Here is a 17,961-nt window from a genome sequence, read left to right as displayed (position 1 = left end):
GATGTCTGACGAATCTGTGTACAAAACTTCATCACGTTTCGTCACTCCAGTCTCGTGTTATATTTGGCCGTGAACGTGATGTTCATGTGACCTTGTGCGAGCTCGCGATATGGAACAGAGGAGCGAGATAAAAGTTTGTGTTCGACTTCAAAAATCTTTATTTGAAACTTATTCTGTGATGCAGCATGCATTCGGAGATAAAACCGCCTCTCGTACTACAACATACACGTGGTGGTAGCGGTTTAAAGACACTAAAGATTCGTTGGATGACGAACGAAATGGAAGGCCGTCAACAGCTGTTCAGGACGAAAACGTTGCGGAAGTGTGCACACTCCTGCTCGAACAACCTCATCTTATCTTTCGGGTCATAGCAGAAGAACTAAACATCAGTAAAGACGCGGTACGTACAATTCTAACAGAAAAAACTAACAGCCGAAAGGTGTGCTCTCGTTTCGTTCCACACTTCCTGATCAACAAACAAAACAGATACGTCTTTCTTGCGCTCAAGACTTCGTTGAAACTGCTGGTAGCGACCCGAATTTTTTGCAAACAATTGTAACTGGGATGAAAGCTGCTGCTTTATGAATGATCCGCAAACAAAGCGACAATCCGCTGCTTGGTTGAGTCCTAGAGCACAAAGACCAGCAAAGTCAGCCAGCAAAAATCAAGAGTGAAAACGATGTTAAATGCATTCTTCGACTCAAAGAGCCTGATTCAACATGAATTTGTCCCAACTTGTCAACCCGTGAATTCTAAATTCTATTTGGAAGTAACGAAACGCCTGATGCGTCGCATTCGTCGAATCCTGCCCAAGTACAGTGATCCGTGCAGTTGGACTCTCTTGCACGACAATGCCTCGGCACACATGGCAACAGTTTTACCACATTATTATGCTGAAAATCAAATAACCGTCTTATCCCACTCGACTTGGTATATGATATTCACCCGACTTGGCTCTAGCAGACTATTTTCTATTCCCGAAACTCAAGTTGAAGATAAAAGGCCGCTTTTCAGCAAGGGACATTCTCAGCAATCCAAAGGGCTTGCACCGAGCAGTTGAAGGCGATCCCACAAAGTGGTTTCTCCAGAGAGAGACGGGTTCCACCGGCGCTGCAACGAGTCTATAACTAGAGAAGGGTTCTACGTATGTAAAGAGCTGACGTGAGTAAATTCGTTTATCATTAAATCTGTACTTTTATTTAATTTAGTTCAGGTACTTTTCAGACATACTGTGTATGACCATCAAAGTTTATTGTCAAATCCATTCTGAGATACCGTCCTAAAATTATTTTTTACCTTTTAGTGCGTTTAATTTAACAATGGTGTTTTAAATTTTTTTACATATTTTTTAATTTATTTATGCGATTGCCTTTTCCATGAAATAATTAATTATAACCATAATGTAGGCAGCGGAATGTGTATCGATCACCAGCAAAGAATCCCGATTCGTTAGTATCAATTTCTAGAGTTAAATTTCTAATTTAACTTTCGTTATCAAGTTTCATCATTCAAAAAGAATATATTTTTACACAAGAGGTAATCAGTTTTGTACACCTAATGATCCTGTTTCGAGACGCCGACCGGAGGGCCTAGCTGCGAAGGCATGCAGTAGGCACCCCCTGCAGCTAGTTATTATATAAATTAATAATTGAAGGACGTATTATTTCATTCCATTCTGAGAAGAAAAATGTGATTGAAACAATTAAATTAAAAGGTACAATATAAAAGACCTACATAATTATTTATGTTTCATTTTCTTTTAAAAGAGACAATAAAATATGAAATGTCTGGGCAAAACAGTGAACTGTTTTCCCCAGTTTTTGTCTGTTTTCCTAACACAGTCAAAGTTGTAATAATCAAAAGGATGTTATGAAAATTAACATTAGATTACCTGGTGCTGAAATCAGTTATAAACACATAACACTTAATCACTTTGGAAGATCAAGAATATCAAGCAGTACAGAGTGTTATTTTCCTATGGAGAACTTCTTATTGTTAGCAGTTAATAGTTGATAGCATAGCTACACGACAGTGCAATTTAGAATTAGCAAAGTTATGTTTCTTACTTTTTGATATTATCATGTCAGCATGCTTTATAAATAAAACAACAAAAAGTAATTTTTTCAACTTCATTTTCTCTAAGTTATTAAAGATTTCATGAAATTAATTTTTTTCATTTGTAGAGGGATATAGTTTTCACAACAATATTTTGTAAAATGAAATTCTACTAATAAAAATGATTTATTATTATATTATTACATATATATATATATATATATATTGTGATTATGTACCATATATGACCATATATGTATATTATGTATCATATATATATACATCATATATATATATATGTATATATTGTATATATATATATATGTATACAATATATACATATTATATATATTCGTTGTAATTTTTATATTTTTATTGCTTGATATACAAGACTGTGTAAAGCAAAGAAAACCTCACCTTTATATGCTAAATTGATCATGAATACCTGTTAATTCGGCAGTTGGCATATCAGGTTTAAGATGAGTATATTTTTATTCTCTTAATGTAGAAATAATATAAATAATTTTCTTACTTACTGATAATACTTTGATTGCAGCCATTGTTAATTTGTAATTTTTGTTATTAAGGATATTTGATTTTATTTTATACTTTTAGTTTTATCTAATACTTCTTTTCTTATTTTTCTAGATACGAATTGCTACATGTTTTTTAGTACTATATGGTAGCAAACTCAATTTAAAAGAAATGATATTTGTCAATTTGGCTTGGCTTCCAAAAGCAACTGTTCAGGTACTATTTACTTTTATTAATGTTATACCAATTGTCTTAAAATATTTTATATACTATTTCAGAGGTCCTGTACAAGATCATTTTACTCTAGTTAAACTACTGCTACTGTCTTAAGCTCTGACTAAGCTATTTTCTTCTAATAATCTTGGTCTAGACTCTAAACGTTTGCATGTGAGTGGATTTCCAAGTGTTTATTCATCATTATTTCTGATGTTATACTGGATTTTCAAAGATATTTCTGCCTGTTTGTGTACACCTTTCATTAAAGAACGAAAAGAATTCATATAAACATTGGTCAGAAAATGCTATCAGGAAAAGATCAAGTTGCAGCTAGTAAAAGGTTTTATCCAGATTTATGTTCTGAAGTACTATATTTACTACATTAAATCTCTATGGATGCAAATTATTTAGCAAAAGAGTGGTTTAATATGCAGTCTTAATGAAAAATTGACGAAAAGGAATCCTGGAATTGTATCACTAGTAGTTTCCAAAAAAATTTTTTTAAAATCAAAAAAAATTATATCGAAAAGTATGCTTTTCTAAATTTATGGTTATGTGTAAATTAACTTTCTTAAATTATCTATAACCAAGTAAAACCATTAAGACAAGATTTGTAGAGATTTTAATTTTGAGAAAATGGATGTAATTAAATACAATGGACCAAGTACTGTTTTTGTTAAATCCATTTTTGAAATCAACTCCAACAAAAACATTCTGTAAATACTGTGCTACAAATTGGGAGTTAAAAGGCTGATTTATTGTCCTCAAACTAAATTCATAACAAAACAGAATTATTATTTGAATTAACTAATATACTATTTAATTAACTTACGTGATAGGACATAAGTTATTCAAAATGTTCACTCCATTTTTAGTATGTCCAGGTACTACATAATAAATCATCATATTTTTCTTGTTATTTTACACAAAGTAATTTTGATGTGGACACTACATGACTTCCTTGTATGCTTATTAAATTACATATACACATTTTTTTAAATGAAAATTACATACAATTTTATTTTATTAATAACTTCTGATAGTTTTTTCATTTTTTTATTGTTATTGAATAATTATTAATTAATAATAAATCAATATATTTGAATTAAAAAAAAAAAAAGTTAAAAACAAAGGAGATGAAGTCTGATTCGAACCGATGTGCCTTCCCCTTCTAAGATCCAAATAGTTTATTAATTAAAATTGTGTTTGACTATAACTTTGGAACCAATGAAAATAAGTACCCCTTATTGTATATCGTTGAAAAGCTCTCAATGAGAACTTATTACTGCAGTTAAGAAAAACTTAAAAATTCAGATTATTTTTATTTTTGGACACTTTTGGATCAGTCAATTGCAATAAAAAGGGGAGGTGCACAACTAGATGTTACAACAGTCGTAAATTCACAATTTCAACATCCTACGTCTAATTGTTTTTTTGAGTTTTGTAAGATATGTAGTACGTACATACAGACGTCACGCCAAAACTAGTCAAAATGGATTCGGGGATGGTAAAAATGGATATTTCCGTTGAAATCTGAAAACCCAAATTTTTCACTATCACAATACTTACTTTACTTCGTACAAGGAAGTAAAAATGAAAAGTAATCCAGTAAGGCTTAGTAAAGAGCTGCCTCTAGGGTCGGGTAACTGGGGCAACCGCCCCGAGCCTCGCACTTAAGAGGAAGCAGCATAATAATGCTTTATAATTAAAACGTAATAACTTGTATTTCAATGTAAAACTTAAATTGTAAGGTGCAATGAAAAAAAAAAATCTCATGAATCTTGATTTCTTGATACAACTTTGTTACTAAATGATTTTGTGATCTACAAGAAGATTAACTGTTTAATGTATAAATTCAAATATATATATATATATATATATATATTTTTTTATAAAAGAATTAAAGATAATCATAAAATCATAATGACTTAAAAAATAGTTTTTATAATATAAATTGTAACTTTGCAATATGTAACCTACCAATAAAACTAGTCAGGTTGTTATAGTTAGCATAGCATAGGATATTTATACAACTATTAGCGAGAAGAGGTACGTCCTATAGCCTCCTGGTATTTTTGATTTTTTGTGCGAGTTATTTTTGAGTTTATTTTGAGTGTTGATGATATATTTTGAAGTGCTTTATAGATGTGTGAGTTTGGAACGCGAAATACTTAGTGGAAAAATAGTTATAGAGCGTTTTATAAAACAGTGTGATGGGCGTGTGGTGAACCACATTAAATATTCTTAAAAACAATTAATTAGTTTAATAAATACATTTATTTAGAAATATAGTGAAACGAGAAGGGTTAATATTGTGTTATATATTAAAAATAGAAAATATAGTTTCTATTTTTTCTAGGATTTAGAACATTAGCAATGAGTATGAGTAGAGAAAATAGAAATTATTTAAAAAGAAATCATGCCGAAAATAAAAGAGGATTTAGAAAGTTGTCAAAAAGATAGACTTTTAAAATAATTTATAACTGATAACAAAGAAAACAATCTGGCTATAGCTAGCACTAGGGTACAAAATAAAGAAGAGTTACATACAAAGAATTACCTTCATTATTGACTGAAGATGGAGCTATAAATGATGAAGAAGGTCAAGAAGATTTTTTCTTAGCGCAAACAAGGAAACTAAAGAATTATCAGTCATATTGGAAGACGATCCTGGAACATAGCCATCACACCCTTCTGAGAAAATCATATTATTATTAATTAATAAAAAAACATTGTTCAAGTAACAAATTACGATTTTCCCATAGATGAACTAGGTAGAAAATTTAATGTATCTTATTATACAAAAGTACATTTCAATGGGGAAAAATATTGCAAAAACTGGCTTCTCTATTCAAAACTAAAAGATAAGCTATTTTGTTTTTACAGCTATTTATGTCCTAACCAATTGTCAAGATCATCTTTAACATTAGTAAATGAAGGTGTTTCTGACTGGAAGCACCTTGGAAATCGCTTAAATGAACATGAATTATCGTTGCCATACAGAATATCAGTTAAAGATTTTATGAATCTAAAAAACAGGTTGTAAAACTAACAAAAAATTGATGATTTTAATCAGACAATTAAATTCAGATGCAGAACATTGGTGTGAAGTTCTTAGAAGGATTACATTTTGTATACAATATTTAGCTAAATATAACGATGCACTTCGTGAAACGAATCTGTCAATTTTTACAAAAAATAATGGTAAATTTTTAGGTTTAATTAAATTAATTTTAAAGTTCAATGCAAGAATGGCAGAACATATAAGACGTATCAACGGTAAAGAAACAAACGATTATTATTTAGGTTTTTTCACAAGGGGGTAGCAAAGACTATGAAGGAAGGCAATCAGATACCAACATATTTTCGCGGAGCGCTAATCAACAGCGGATCATTGTGATAGGAAAAGGTTAAAAAAAATGAAAATTTCAATCCAGCTATCAGATCTCATCAAGCAATGCAGTTGGTATATGGGTGGGATTGATTCACTGGACTATTGAATAATGGATTGATTCAGCAACTGTTGAATAACAATGAAAGGAAAAAATGATGGTGGCCTTTGTTTTCATATTTTCTTGATGTAGCTTTAGTAAATTCGTGGAAGCTTTATCAATGCATCCACAAAGAACAAGTCGAACAACTCAAATTTTGACGACTTTTGGTTATTGCATTATTATCATCAAAGGGAAATAACATGAGAGAAATCGCTATTCCACAAATGCAGAGACTTGGATAATTGACAGTGTTTTTAACTGCAACAACTCAGCAACACTCAATAAACATCTTGCTGAGGAAAATGTAAATAATAGAAAAATCTGCTACAGACAGTTTAAAAGTACCATGGTATTTTCATGTAATAAGTGTGAAGTTGAACTTCACCCAAGATGTTTTATTGATTACCGTAAAAAATAAACTTGATATATTCATTGTAAAATGTAAACATTTCATTTATATTGTATCATAATCTCTCTTCTGTTTAGTTTTTATTTTGATTTTTTTAAATATAAAAAAGTGGTAAGCTAAATCAGTTTATGTTAATTTAGACACTCTTTCTTGTTGAAGTTGTGTTTTTGCGGCATTTCATAAATCGATAAACATACCTGAGAGTCAAAAGGTTTGAGCGCCCGCCTCATCGCGGTGAAAAGAGTTGCAATGACTCCTATTTGCAAGTCCTTGTTACTAGCAAAGGGGCCTTTACACTTAGCCCTGCTCATGCTCTTTTAGAACAGGAGCTGTAACTGTGTGTTGATCTTTAATTTAACACATTTGATCCAGTAGCAGTGAAGTGGTGCAAAGAGTGACAGGAGAATACAGAAGGTCTCCAGCTGCCCGTGGCTCGCTGCGGGTAGTCGTCACGCTTGTGGGCTTGTGCCCAATATCTGTAATATAAGGAATACAGTGAACATTTTGTTCATATACTGTTAGGTCAGGGCATCTCCAACCATGACAGATGTTAGTGAGGTAGGTAAGAAGCCTAGCCGGGGGCTGGAGCTTTTTCCTTCAACCTTCTCGAACACTGATACTGACAACTATAGTTCAGAAGTAGATATAAAAATGACCACCCGGGAGGGTATGAACCCACTTATTGAAGAGTTTTTGCAAGTCGGGGGCAGGCCTGGCAGTTCTGCTCCATTGGCCCGTGATGTTTTGGCGAAATTGGGTGCTTTGTCTTCTTATTTAGCTAACCCAAAATGTACTTGTGCAGCTACCAAGAAAAGATTATTGCCTCGGCTCGAATTCTTCCGAGCGGCTTTCACAACTCTCGTCGAGGGTTTCGAAAATCTTGCCTCGAAGCCTAAAGAAATAATCGTAGCTTAGAAACTGGCCACGGCCCCGATGCAACCACCTAGGTATGCTGAGATGGTCAGGGGTAGACATGAAACCAGCCAGTCCTCAAAGAAACCTGAGGTTGGATTTGTTAATAGGGCGGAGGGCTCGACTGAATCTAGCAATCAGCTGAAAAAATACCTCCAGGTTGCTTTTCAGAGTGACCAGAAAGGTCTTAAAATCAGGAACATTAAAGAGACCGGTAAAGGATTAGTTGTGGTAGCAGATGACACAGAGATCATTCAGGCAAATAGAGATTCCACGGCGGTTAAGCGATTGAATGTGAAAATAGACCCGAAGAGAACACGTAGGCCCCGTATTATAGTCTATGATATTGATCGTAACCTGACCGACGAAGATTTTTCCGTCGGTCAGACGGAAAAATCGTGATAGTGTCTTTATACGGAAGGTTTCTGACGTGCATCATGTTGTGGTCAGACTTGCCATTTGCAGACAGAACCTTACAGTTGTTAGTTCATATTTCCAATATATCAGTGGGGTATTCCAGTGAGGAACACCTAGCGAGATGGGATAGGATCCTTTGCATTGTGGATAATGGTCCAATCCTAATTGGTGCCGATGTTAATGCGACGTCGCTTTTCTGGCACTGTGGGATCACTGATCATGGCGGTGGCCTAATAGACAGTTTCATCGCGCATCACAATTTTGAGGTCTTTAATGTTGCAAACAAGTTGGCCACTTACGTCGGTACGGTTAACGGAAGAACGGCCTTTTCAGCTACAAATATTCACGTCAACCCGTGGTGTAGTAATTGATAAGGACCGTGTCCTTAATATTTTGCTGAATGATTTGCTCCCGGATGACTCTATGGTGGGTGAGGTTTCATACCACCGGCGTGTTAGGCGGGAAGTTGCGATTTTCGAGACCGACATACAATCTTCTGAGATCACTGAGGCGGAAGTGCGCAAGTGCGCCAGGTGATCTGTAACATGACACGGCACAAGGCCCCCGGATATTATTGTATCACAGTGGAGCTTCTCATCCGAGCGCTTCCAGTAGTCCTTGGTTCTCTAACTAGAATATATAACAGGTTGCTCTTCGACGACCACTTTCCGGCGTGTTGGAAACATGGAGACTTGGTGTCGTTGTTCAGAGGTGGCGACAAAAATCCTACTGTTAGTTCTTCTTACCGTCCACTAACGCTCTTGCCCATGATTGGCAAGGTTTTTGAGAAGTTCCTATATTTGCGTATTAATGTTAGATTGGCCATTGATCATTTGCTAATTGACAACGAGTACGGATTCTGACCGTGCAAGAGCACTAAGGATGCCATACTAATGGTGATGGATGTAGCTTCCTCTAGTCCATGAAAATATGTATTAGGACTCTCTGCCCTGTTTCAGATGCAGAAGCGTAAGTGTACACGAAATGAACTAGAAGTGCTCTCAAGTTATTTCAGCCATCGGACCGTTTCCCTGCGTGATGGCGGCTCGGAGGTTCGTAAGACCTTAACTAAAGGATGCCCTCTGGGCAGTTTTTTGAGTCCCCTTCTTTGAATCATATAATTTGATTCGATGTTGCGTTTAAGGTTGCCATGTGGTTGTCTCTTATAATGACGACGCGCTGCTACTGATTGAAAGGGATTCGCGTAACGAGGTAGAGTTCCGAGCTGGAGATACTCCGACTGTAGAGTCTCCAACAGAAGATGATTTTCAGCCCACATAAAACCACAGTGATGTTACTTAAAGGCCGATTGGCTGCTTCTCGACGAATCCGGGTTCGGATGGCTGGTCTTTCCATTCGGTACGTTAGGGCTCAAAAATACCTGGGTGTTATCCTTGATGAGAATTTTCGGTTCAAGGAACATCTACAGGATGTAGCAAAAAAGGCCGCTGATGCTTTTTATGAAATCCGTAGAGTCATTCATTCCGATTGGCGGTCGAATTACTGTACCATGCGTACCCTTTACAAAGGTGTCAGCGAAGCTATTCTGTATGCTGCGCCTGTCTGGGCTCACCGCATGGCTTTTAGGTATTGCGCGAACATTTTTCTGCGGGCCCAGCGACTTCTCTTGCTGGCTGTTATAGGCGATTACAGAACAGTCTTGCGGGAGGCAGTCTGTGTTGTAGCCGGAGTCAAACCAACAGATATCTTGGCTAATGAGCGTAAGGAATGCTACATTTCCAAGGTAAATAACCTATTGACGTCAGAACGAAAGCAGGAGATTGAAGATCTGAGCCTTGCGTCTTGGCAGGTCAGGTGGGCTACACGCATGGTATATTTCCAGCAGTGTCTAATTTAGGTGCGATTAGATGGAACTCCCCCATTCGGTATATCACACAGTTTCCTTGCGAGTTTGGCTAGGTTTCGTTTGGTGGATTCGAGTCAATGCCCGGATTGCGGGACTGAAGTAGACCACGTCCTCTATGTATGTTCCCGATACGAGGTCGAACGTTCACGAGCTGTAAGGAAACTTGAGAGAATACATTCCTTTCTGGATCTCCGTATTAACTGGATGACCCGCGAGGAATGGTCTATAGTGGGTGGTTTTCTTCGCGATCTTGCGGTGTTTATGTCTGCAGAGAGTTTAATCGAGGTACTCGATCGGGGTAGAATGTCGGGTGGCTAGGGTTCGGTTTAGCCATTGGATTGGTTGGAGGTAGGCGCATTGGCATCGTGCCACGGTTATATTGGTATTGTTTGTGATTCGATTTTGGGGCTCCCGTTGGTGGGAGTGGCCTTGCCACCGGGGTGTGTAAACCCGTGCGACCGGGGGCGTGGCTTCCCTACGTCGGTGGCGGTCGTGATCGCGACTTGGCAATGCCACAGGAGACATCATGATGGGACCGGGTGGTGGTGCAGTTTGTCCCCGGCTCCTGCGCGGACCCTAATGAGGTCGCGTTCCTCTTGTTAGGTGACCTAAACTGGTCGACTTAATTGGGTGTAGGTTTGAATTTCTACGTTGCGTAAAACATAATTTTGATTGGTATGAGTGTAGATAGCACTGATTTAACTTTAAACTCGTTCGTTCTCTGAGGCATTCAAAGTTACGAATTGTGTTGTCAAATCTTTACTAGGCGCAGTGTTCGCGCTTCCGTGGTTCGGTCAGTTAGTTTGAGGGAATCATGTTAGATTAGATGTGAAGATGTCCGTTTGAGGCCTACGTGAAGGCAAAATTTGATTTGTATTCTACTGATGCAAATATCTGCCGCGGCATTTACATCGTTGGCATCCTGACCGAGACTTGACTGATGACTGTGAGATGTAATCAGTTAAAGGGTCTAAAGACGACCTCTGGTAAAGCCCCGCAGGGCTTTGAACGGACGAGGTGGGTGGTGACCGGTAACGTCACAAGGTGGGTGTCTCCTCCATGGGGTTGGGATGAGGATCAAAAATTATAAATATGATTCAGAAGCATCTATAAACCTAAGAAATCATTTTACAACCAGTGCATCAGAGCATGCTAAAATACGGGTTAGTGCACAACTAATTCAAAAATCTACAAACTATAATAGCAGCTAATGTAAAAGTGAGAATGACAGCATCAGTTTTTGAATATAGCTGCAACAGCAATTGAAAAGGTTGTGATATGAATTTTGGAAACGTTATACTTAAAAATTTTTATTCAATTTGTCTTTTGTAAAGTAGTTTTTATTGAACATCATGGACAAAACGTAGCAAATTCATTTTATAATCTGTGCCATTTCATTCATCTATGTCAAGACTTTACTCAATTATTTTTATTTTTACGTAACATTTTTTAAATATTCTGCCTTACTCATAACTATATTTATTTTTTTGTTCAACAGGCTGCATTAGCCCCAGAAGCATTAAACTTAGTTCGTTCACAAGAGGTACCAACAGAAGATGATCTTCTTCGTGGTTCTCAAGTGTTGACTATTGCTGTTTTGTCAATATTGGTGACTGCTCCATTGGGCTCAATTGGTATTACTATTGGTGGTCCATTAATGCTATCCAATCAACCACCAACACCTGAAAGAACTGACAAGGTCATCACTCAACAACTATAGAATCTGTGATAAACATACTAACAGCTAGTTACTAGCTTTAAAACATATAATTTATTACATCGTTGACTTATTAAAAAAAAAAAAAAAAAAAAAAAAAAAAAGAAAAAAAATGTTAGAAAATGTTACATTATGTATGTTGATATATAATTATATATTTGATGAAAAAGTAATTGTTTAAGCAATATTTGAAATATTGTAAATTTTATCATATTTAAATTTTCTTGGAAAGTTTTATTTTAAATTTATTTATTTTTTGCAAAATAACTTGTTATAGTGTATGTATTGTTTACGATTGAAACATTGAAGTAATTATCATTACTGATGTGTAATTGTCCCTTAAACTTAAAAAGTAAGTGTATTTTAGATAAATACACAACATAGTGTGTTATGTTGACATAGGACACAACATATTCTCAGGAGTTAGGGTAAATATAATTAGTTAATCTTTTTTGAATTTTTAACTTAATCTTAATTTCACATTTATTTTTTAAACTTTTTTCCAGTTTGAAGTAACCAAATTTTATTTGAGATGTGTAACTTATTCTGCACATACTATTTTTTCTTTATTCTAAATTTATCAGAATATATTTTTAAATCTCAAAAATTTTCGGTACTTACATTTATTTTTTAACTGTTCTTTTTATTTTGTAATATTTTAGTTAGTTTTTTTGTTTAAATTAATTAGTAGTAGCTTAAATTTTTCATTTGAGAAATGTTATTTAACATTAGCTTATAACAAGAAATTAGACATAATTCCTTTAGCAGTATTTGTATATTTTTTAGTCTTCTTGTATTTCTTTATGAAGTAAAAATCAATATCAGTTTTTTATTGTTTTAACATTTACGTGCAAGGATTAGTTAGATTGCATTAAAAACTATAAATGATTTTGTTGTCCTTGATATCGGAGATAAAATTGCACAGAATAAATTATCTTTAAGGTGAACCAGCGAATTAAACACTAATTTGTTTTCATCTTAAAAATAATTATGTGCAGTTTTAGGTTTGTTACTTTTATTATATTAATTGCTATCATTCTCATTTTATCATTTTTTTTTTTTTTTTTTACAATGGTAACATTGTAACATATTTTATTGCTTTCAGTGAAAGTAATCATCATTTGTGTTCATTAGTACTTACGTACTCATTTAACAATTTAACACAAGGGGATGTAATGTTTTTATGTTTGTAGAGTGAGGCTTGCTTTTTTATAACCAAAGTTTTTTGCTGGTATGATATTTTGTAAAATGATATTTTCTTTATCAGTAATAATTTATAATTTCATAACAATTCATATTTTAAGTTATATAAAATATTTTGATTTATAACCTACATATTTTTGATGAACCAATTAATTGTTGTTAAGATTTTACTTTTTCTTTTTGTTTTATAAATAAATTTAATTTCTGTTAGATTAACAAAATGCATTTCATAATTGTTATAGTATTTTGTAGTGATACTAATTATAGTTGTAGAGTATTTATAATTAATCAAAATTTTTGTCAATTTATTATCTTATTATAACTGATAAGATCAGATTATTATAATATTTAACTACTATAAATTTATTTTTTCAGTTTTTTGAGGTAATGAACTACTTTTACTCAAAAATTTCATGGTAAGCGTAGATTTAGAGTTTTCGAGCTATTTTTAAAATAAAATACTGAATATATTAAAAAAATATATATTCTATTTACTTTGGCAGAATTGAATTTTAAAAAAATTGACATTATAATTTTAGGAAAATTGAAACCATATCAACTTGACAAATTTTTCGGTAGTATTTTTTTAAATTGCTTTTTGTTCCAGTTCATTTCACGACTGCATAAATAAAATATTTTACAATTTTTAATTCTATTAATTCACTATTTTGTTATTATTATTTTGACAAGTTTGGTGCACTATTTTGCCACCAAATGACTCAAACATTTGTTTGCTTGAATATGCTTACCAACCTTCGTTGAATTCTGCCATAATTTTTTCCCAGTTTGTTTTAAACCCCTTCATCTTCATTTTTATTTACTTTGCATATTTTCAATATTCTCCTATTTCATAAAATTTTAAAATTTTCAATTCTTTGGGTTTCTAACTTTTCTATTCTTTAAAAAACTTCAGTTTATTAAAATATCTTTAAGAAATTTTTCCATTTCCTATACTGAAATTTAATACATGCAGATGTATTTTCTGCATGAATGCTCCCATTGCTCGTGCTATATGCATTTGATATCTTCATAACTTTGTTTATCTTTATAATTTCAATATTAGTCCCAAAAAAAAAAATTGCAACTTTACTCACATCAATATTAAATTATCTATTACCTTCATTTTTTACTTTTCAGTACTGATGTTTTACTCTGTTTCCAAATTAAAATTTTCCTCTCTCAATGAATTAACAATGCTTTCTTACAAATTATTCATAATTTCTGCCAAAAAAGCAATATCAACCATAAAATTTAACATTTTTTGTTCCTGGATTGTTGCACTTCCCGCACATTTTTATTTTAGTTCCTTTTTGCTTCTTATACTCATGAAAAAAAAAACAGTAGGCAAAGGCTCATCCTTAACTTACTTCTGAAATGCAGCTTGCCTTTGTTAATTTTCTATTCTTTTCGCAGTTTACTATTTCTTCTGTAAGTTATAGATAACAATTTTTTGCTATGCATCAACCTTGTTTTCCTTAAAATGCCAAACGTTGTCTTTCTATACAGATTCAATAGCTTTGGTTAACCATGCACAATAACATAGCCACTCTTCATTCCACATTTAATTTAAAACTAAGGTTAGTATGTTTTATTATAGATATGTTGTTCTTAAATCTAATTGGATATGATCTCTAAAACGTTTTTAACCTTTGTTCTCTCCTTTTATAAATTATCTTCGTAAAATATAATTGGAACAGATGGGCTAATGAACTTACATTAGTCCTTACATTTTTTTCTGTTTTTCTTTTTTGTTATAAATATAATAATCCTTTTATTGATGTTAGATGACATTACTCTTGTCTTGTAAATTTTGCATACTAATTTATACAACTGTTCAGGCCTACTTCAAACAAATAACACAATAATTTTACTCGTACATTACTTTTTACCTACTTTTTAGAGCTCTATTAAATCCCAGTATAATTGATGCACATTCTCCTACGAAATCATTAATTTCTCTTTCCTCCTCTAACATCTAAACAGCAAATTTTTTCTCTTTGTAGTAATTTTCTTATATCCTATTTGCCATCTAGTCCTTTATATTCCTGTCATTTGCTAGCCTTTTCCTTCATTTTCCTTCATTATTTAGACCTCTAATATTAATAAAAATGTTAGTTTCTTTTCTTACATACCACATCTAGCTTTTCTGTTTATTTTTTCTTCTTCACTTAACTTCTAATATCCGTCTACTTTACATTGAAGCCTGAGGTAAACAGATGCTAAGCGAGGCAATATGAACTGAGTGTAGACAAGATTGAGCGATTGCTACTGTACGCCTGATTTAGTTTCTATTGTAATAATTATAATAATAATAATAATACAGAAATAGTTGCCAATTTTTTGGTATATTCTAAAACATTTTATGTTTATTAAATTAAGGAAAGGTTATAAATTGTTAAATATTCTAAAGTTATCTTGGATGGAACTTTTGTTTTACAGTTACAACAGTAATTATTATACTCAGTTAATAATTGTACAAAATAATAATGGTTTAATGAAATGGTAAACGTAAATAAGTTTTTATATAATTTGTTACGTGCTTTACACAAACCCTGAATACTGTTATTTACATGCATAAAATAAATTAAAAAATATTTTATAATTTATTACTACTTTTGTTGGTTTTTTCTCATTTGAATGTGAATGTGATTCAACAGTGAATCATTTGATAAATAATCAACATCTCATCTTCATTTTTACTATTATTAGGTACCGGGGAGTCATTTTCTAAATTAATAATGAGTTTATCCACTTTGATATCAACAAAAAATCTGTCTTCCTCATTTTTTCTTCTTCTTGCAGCACATGTTTAACACAATTCCACCATTTATCTACCGTTACCTCAACAATACCGTTTTTAAGTAAAATCTTTACCTCCACTAATTTATAAGTTTTGTAATTCCGAGCTACAAATCCTTTTACTTGACTCCACACTACTTCTGTTGGATTCAGTAATACCATATGTCCATTTGAGCCATATCATCAATTACATACTTGTTAAATTTTTGCTTTTTTTTAATTCCTTCCAAAAATTCAGCCTTTAAAATATAGAATGAAATGGGATTTGTTGTTCTCTCAGCCACATTACTACATCCACTTTTAGTCATGATGTATTCAGGTTTTATCTAATTATTATCTATATTTTTGTGGTAATCACCCATTTTATTGGATTTGAAAACTAATATTGCATCATTAACAAACCCATCTTCATTCCTTCCCTACATGACCTACAATCAACTGTTTTCCTTTGTTATGATTATATACCAGTACTTAAAACTGACAGAAAAGCCTGATTAGAAGTCTTAATGATAGTGTCACCACCAAACTTTATTGACAGAATGACCTTCGTTCACCCATGTTTCACCCAGATAAAAAATATTTTTCCCCGTTTTTCTAAACTCTCTAATTTTGTCAAATATTTCTTTCACTAAATCTTTATGCCATCTCTTTCAATGATAAAACTGTTTCTAATCTTTCCTACAAATTTGAAACCCATCGATAAAAAAAGTTTATGTAAACTAGCCTGACTAATGTTCGGTAAATCCGGATCACTTTTGACAGCTGAAAGTACCTTATGTGGGTAATTCATTTTTAAAAAAGAAATTGTGGAATTTGGATCTGACAGCATTTTTATTGATATTGTTAAACTGGCCTAAAACTGTTTTGAACATTTTCTTTTCTTTTTTGGTGTGTATACTACCTCATATTTTTTTTTATTTTCAGCTTGTGATCTTTCAGTACTTGAAATGGATACACCTGTGAAATCAGATGTAAGCACTTGCACTAGTTTAATTCTAATGTAGGTCATTTTTCACAAAATTTATTGAAAACATTAAGAATCATCTTTTTCCCACTTCCCAACATTTTAACTTTTCTATATTTAATTACACAGAAAGGATTCTTAAATTTCACGACACATAAAACACTTACCAACAAAACTTAATTTCTAGCACTGTAATAAATCAAGTAAGTCATAAATTTTAGTATGTTACTTATTTAAACCAAATTAATGATAAAAACAACCTCACTCAAAGTAACTTCTGTCATGAGCAGTTAATAACACCACAGTTAAATAACAAGGAAGTATGACAAGACCAAGTAATTGTTTTTAAAATAGTGTCGAAAATATAATTACTGTCATAAAATTATAAATAGCTATGAAACATTGCTATTGTTTATAGAATATTATACATGGTATATACTGAATTGTAATTTAAATACTTGCACTAACACAAGAAACGTTTGTTTACTTTATGTATCAAGTAGTAAATAATATGAATTATTATAAAATTAGGTAACTGAAATTAGTGTAGATGTTTTCAATAATAGTGCACTGTTTACATTGTTGTAGACCTAGCATATTTATAATTACATAATAATAATGTGATAATTATAGATTAATAACAGGCATAAATAATAATTAATGTTCTTATCATGTAGTAGCTATTTTTAAAAGTAATGTGTCATTTTGTCATCCAGTGGATTGCATCAACTTGTTGAAGGTTGTCATATGTATGTGTCTTGTGTATTTACATGCACCACATGCATGCACATTGTTTACTTCAGGCTTCAACGCAAAGTAGACAGAAAATATTTAAGTCTTTTTTGTTGCTTTGATTTATCTATAAAATGCATTCCTTGGAGTTTCTTTGTTTTCTTTTAAGTTTTTAATACTTACTATTATGAAAATAATTTTATCTTTTTATTTATATATTATTTTGTCATCTCTGACATCCTAAATACTAGAATTATTTTTAAACAAATAAATCATGAGGTGGAAATCTTTCTAGATCTCTTCAGGTTTGAAAGAAATATTTTATAACAAACATTTGCTGTCCTTATTGTCCTGAGTTAACTACGTTGTAAAAACTAAAATGAATGCGTATTACATTTAGAACTTCAGAAAGCATTTGTTAACCCAGAGAAGATTAAAATTTTAAGGAAAATAAGACTGAAATATAAAGAAAGGGGTTATTATAATTTGTATAAAAAGATCAAATTGCTGTGATAATAATAAAAGCCAAGAATAGCAAGTTTCAATATAGAAAGGAGTAAGGCAATCATGTAGTTTGTAACTTGGTTCTTTACTCATATATACAGAATCTATGAGACGTCTTTATACATTTACACAAATGTA

The 17,961-nt window shown here is 32.6% G+C and overlaps 1 protein-coding gene across 3 annotated transcripts in view; it reads left to right on the top strand.

The window, feature by feature from the left end:
• LOC142318819 (sodium/hydrogen exchanger 9B2-like) overlaps positions 1 to 17,961 on the top strand; it is a 188,751-nt gene that overhangs the window by 158,489 nt on the left and 12,301 nt on the right. For all 3 annotated transcript variants that reach the window (XM_075355328.1, XM_075355330.1, XM_075355329.1), the window contains 2 exons: positions 2,704 to 2,805; positions 11,403 to 11,603. In XM_075355328.1, the coding sequence (XP_075211443.1) occupies positions 2,704 to 2,805; positions 11,403 to 11,603 (303 nt within the window). The remainder of the gene's footprint in view (positions 1 to 2,703; positions 2,806 to 11,402; positions 11,604 to 17,961) is intronic.

The sequence above is a fragment of the Lycorma delicatula genome, chromosome 2 (genome assembly GCF_047948215.1).
Source record: "Lycorma delicatula isolate Av1 chromosome 2, ASM4794821v1, whole genome shotgun sequence".
In the NCBI taxonomy this organism is placed as follows: domain Eukaryota; kingdom Metazoa; phylum Arthropoda; class Insecta; order Hemiptera; family Fulgoridae; genus Lycorma; species Lycorma delicatula.
This window is presented reverse-complemented; position numbering and strand designations above follow the sequence as displayed.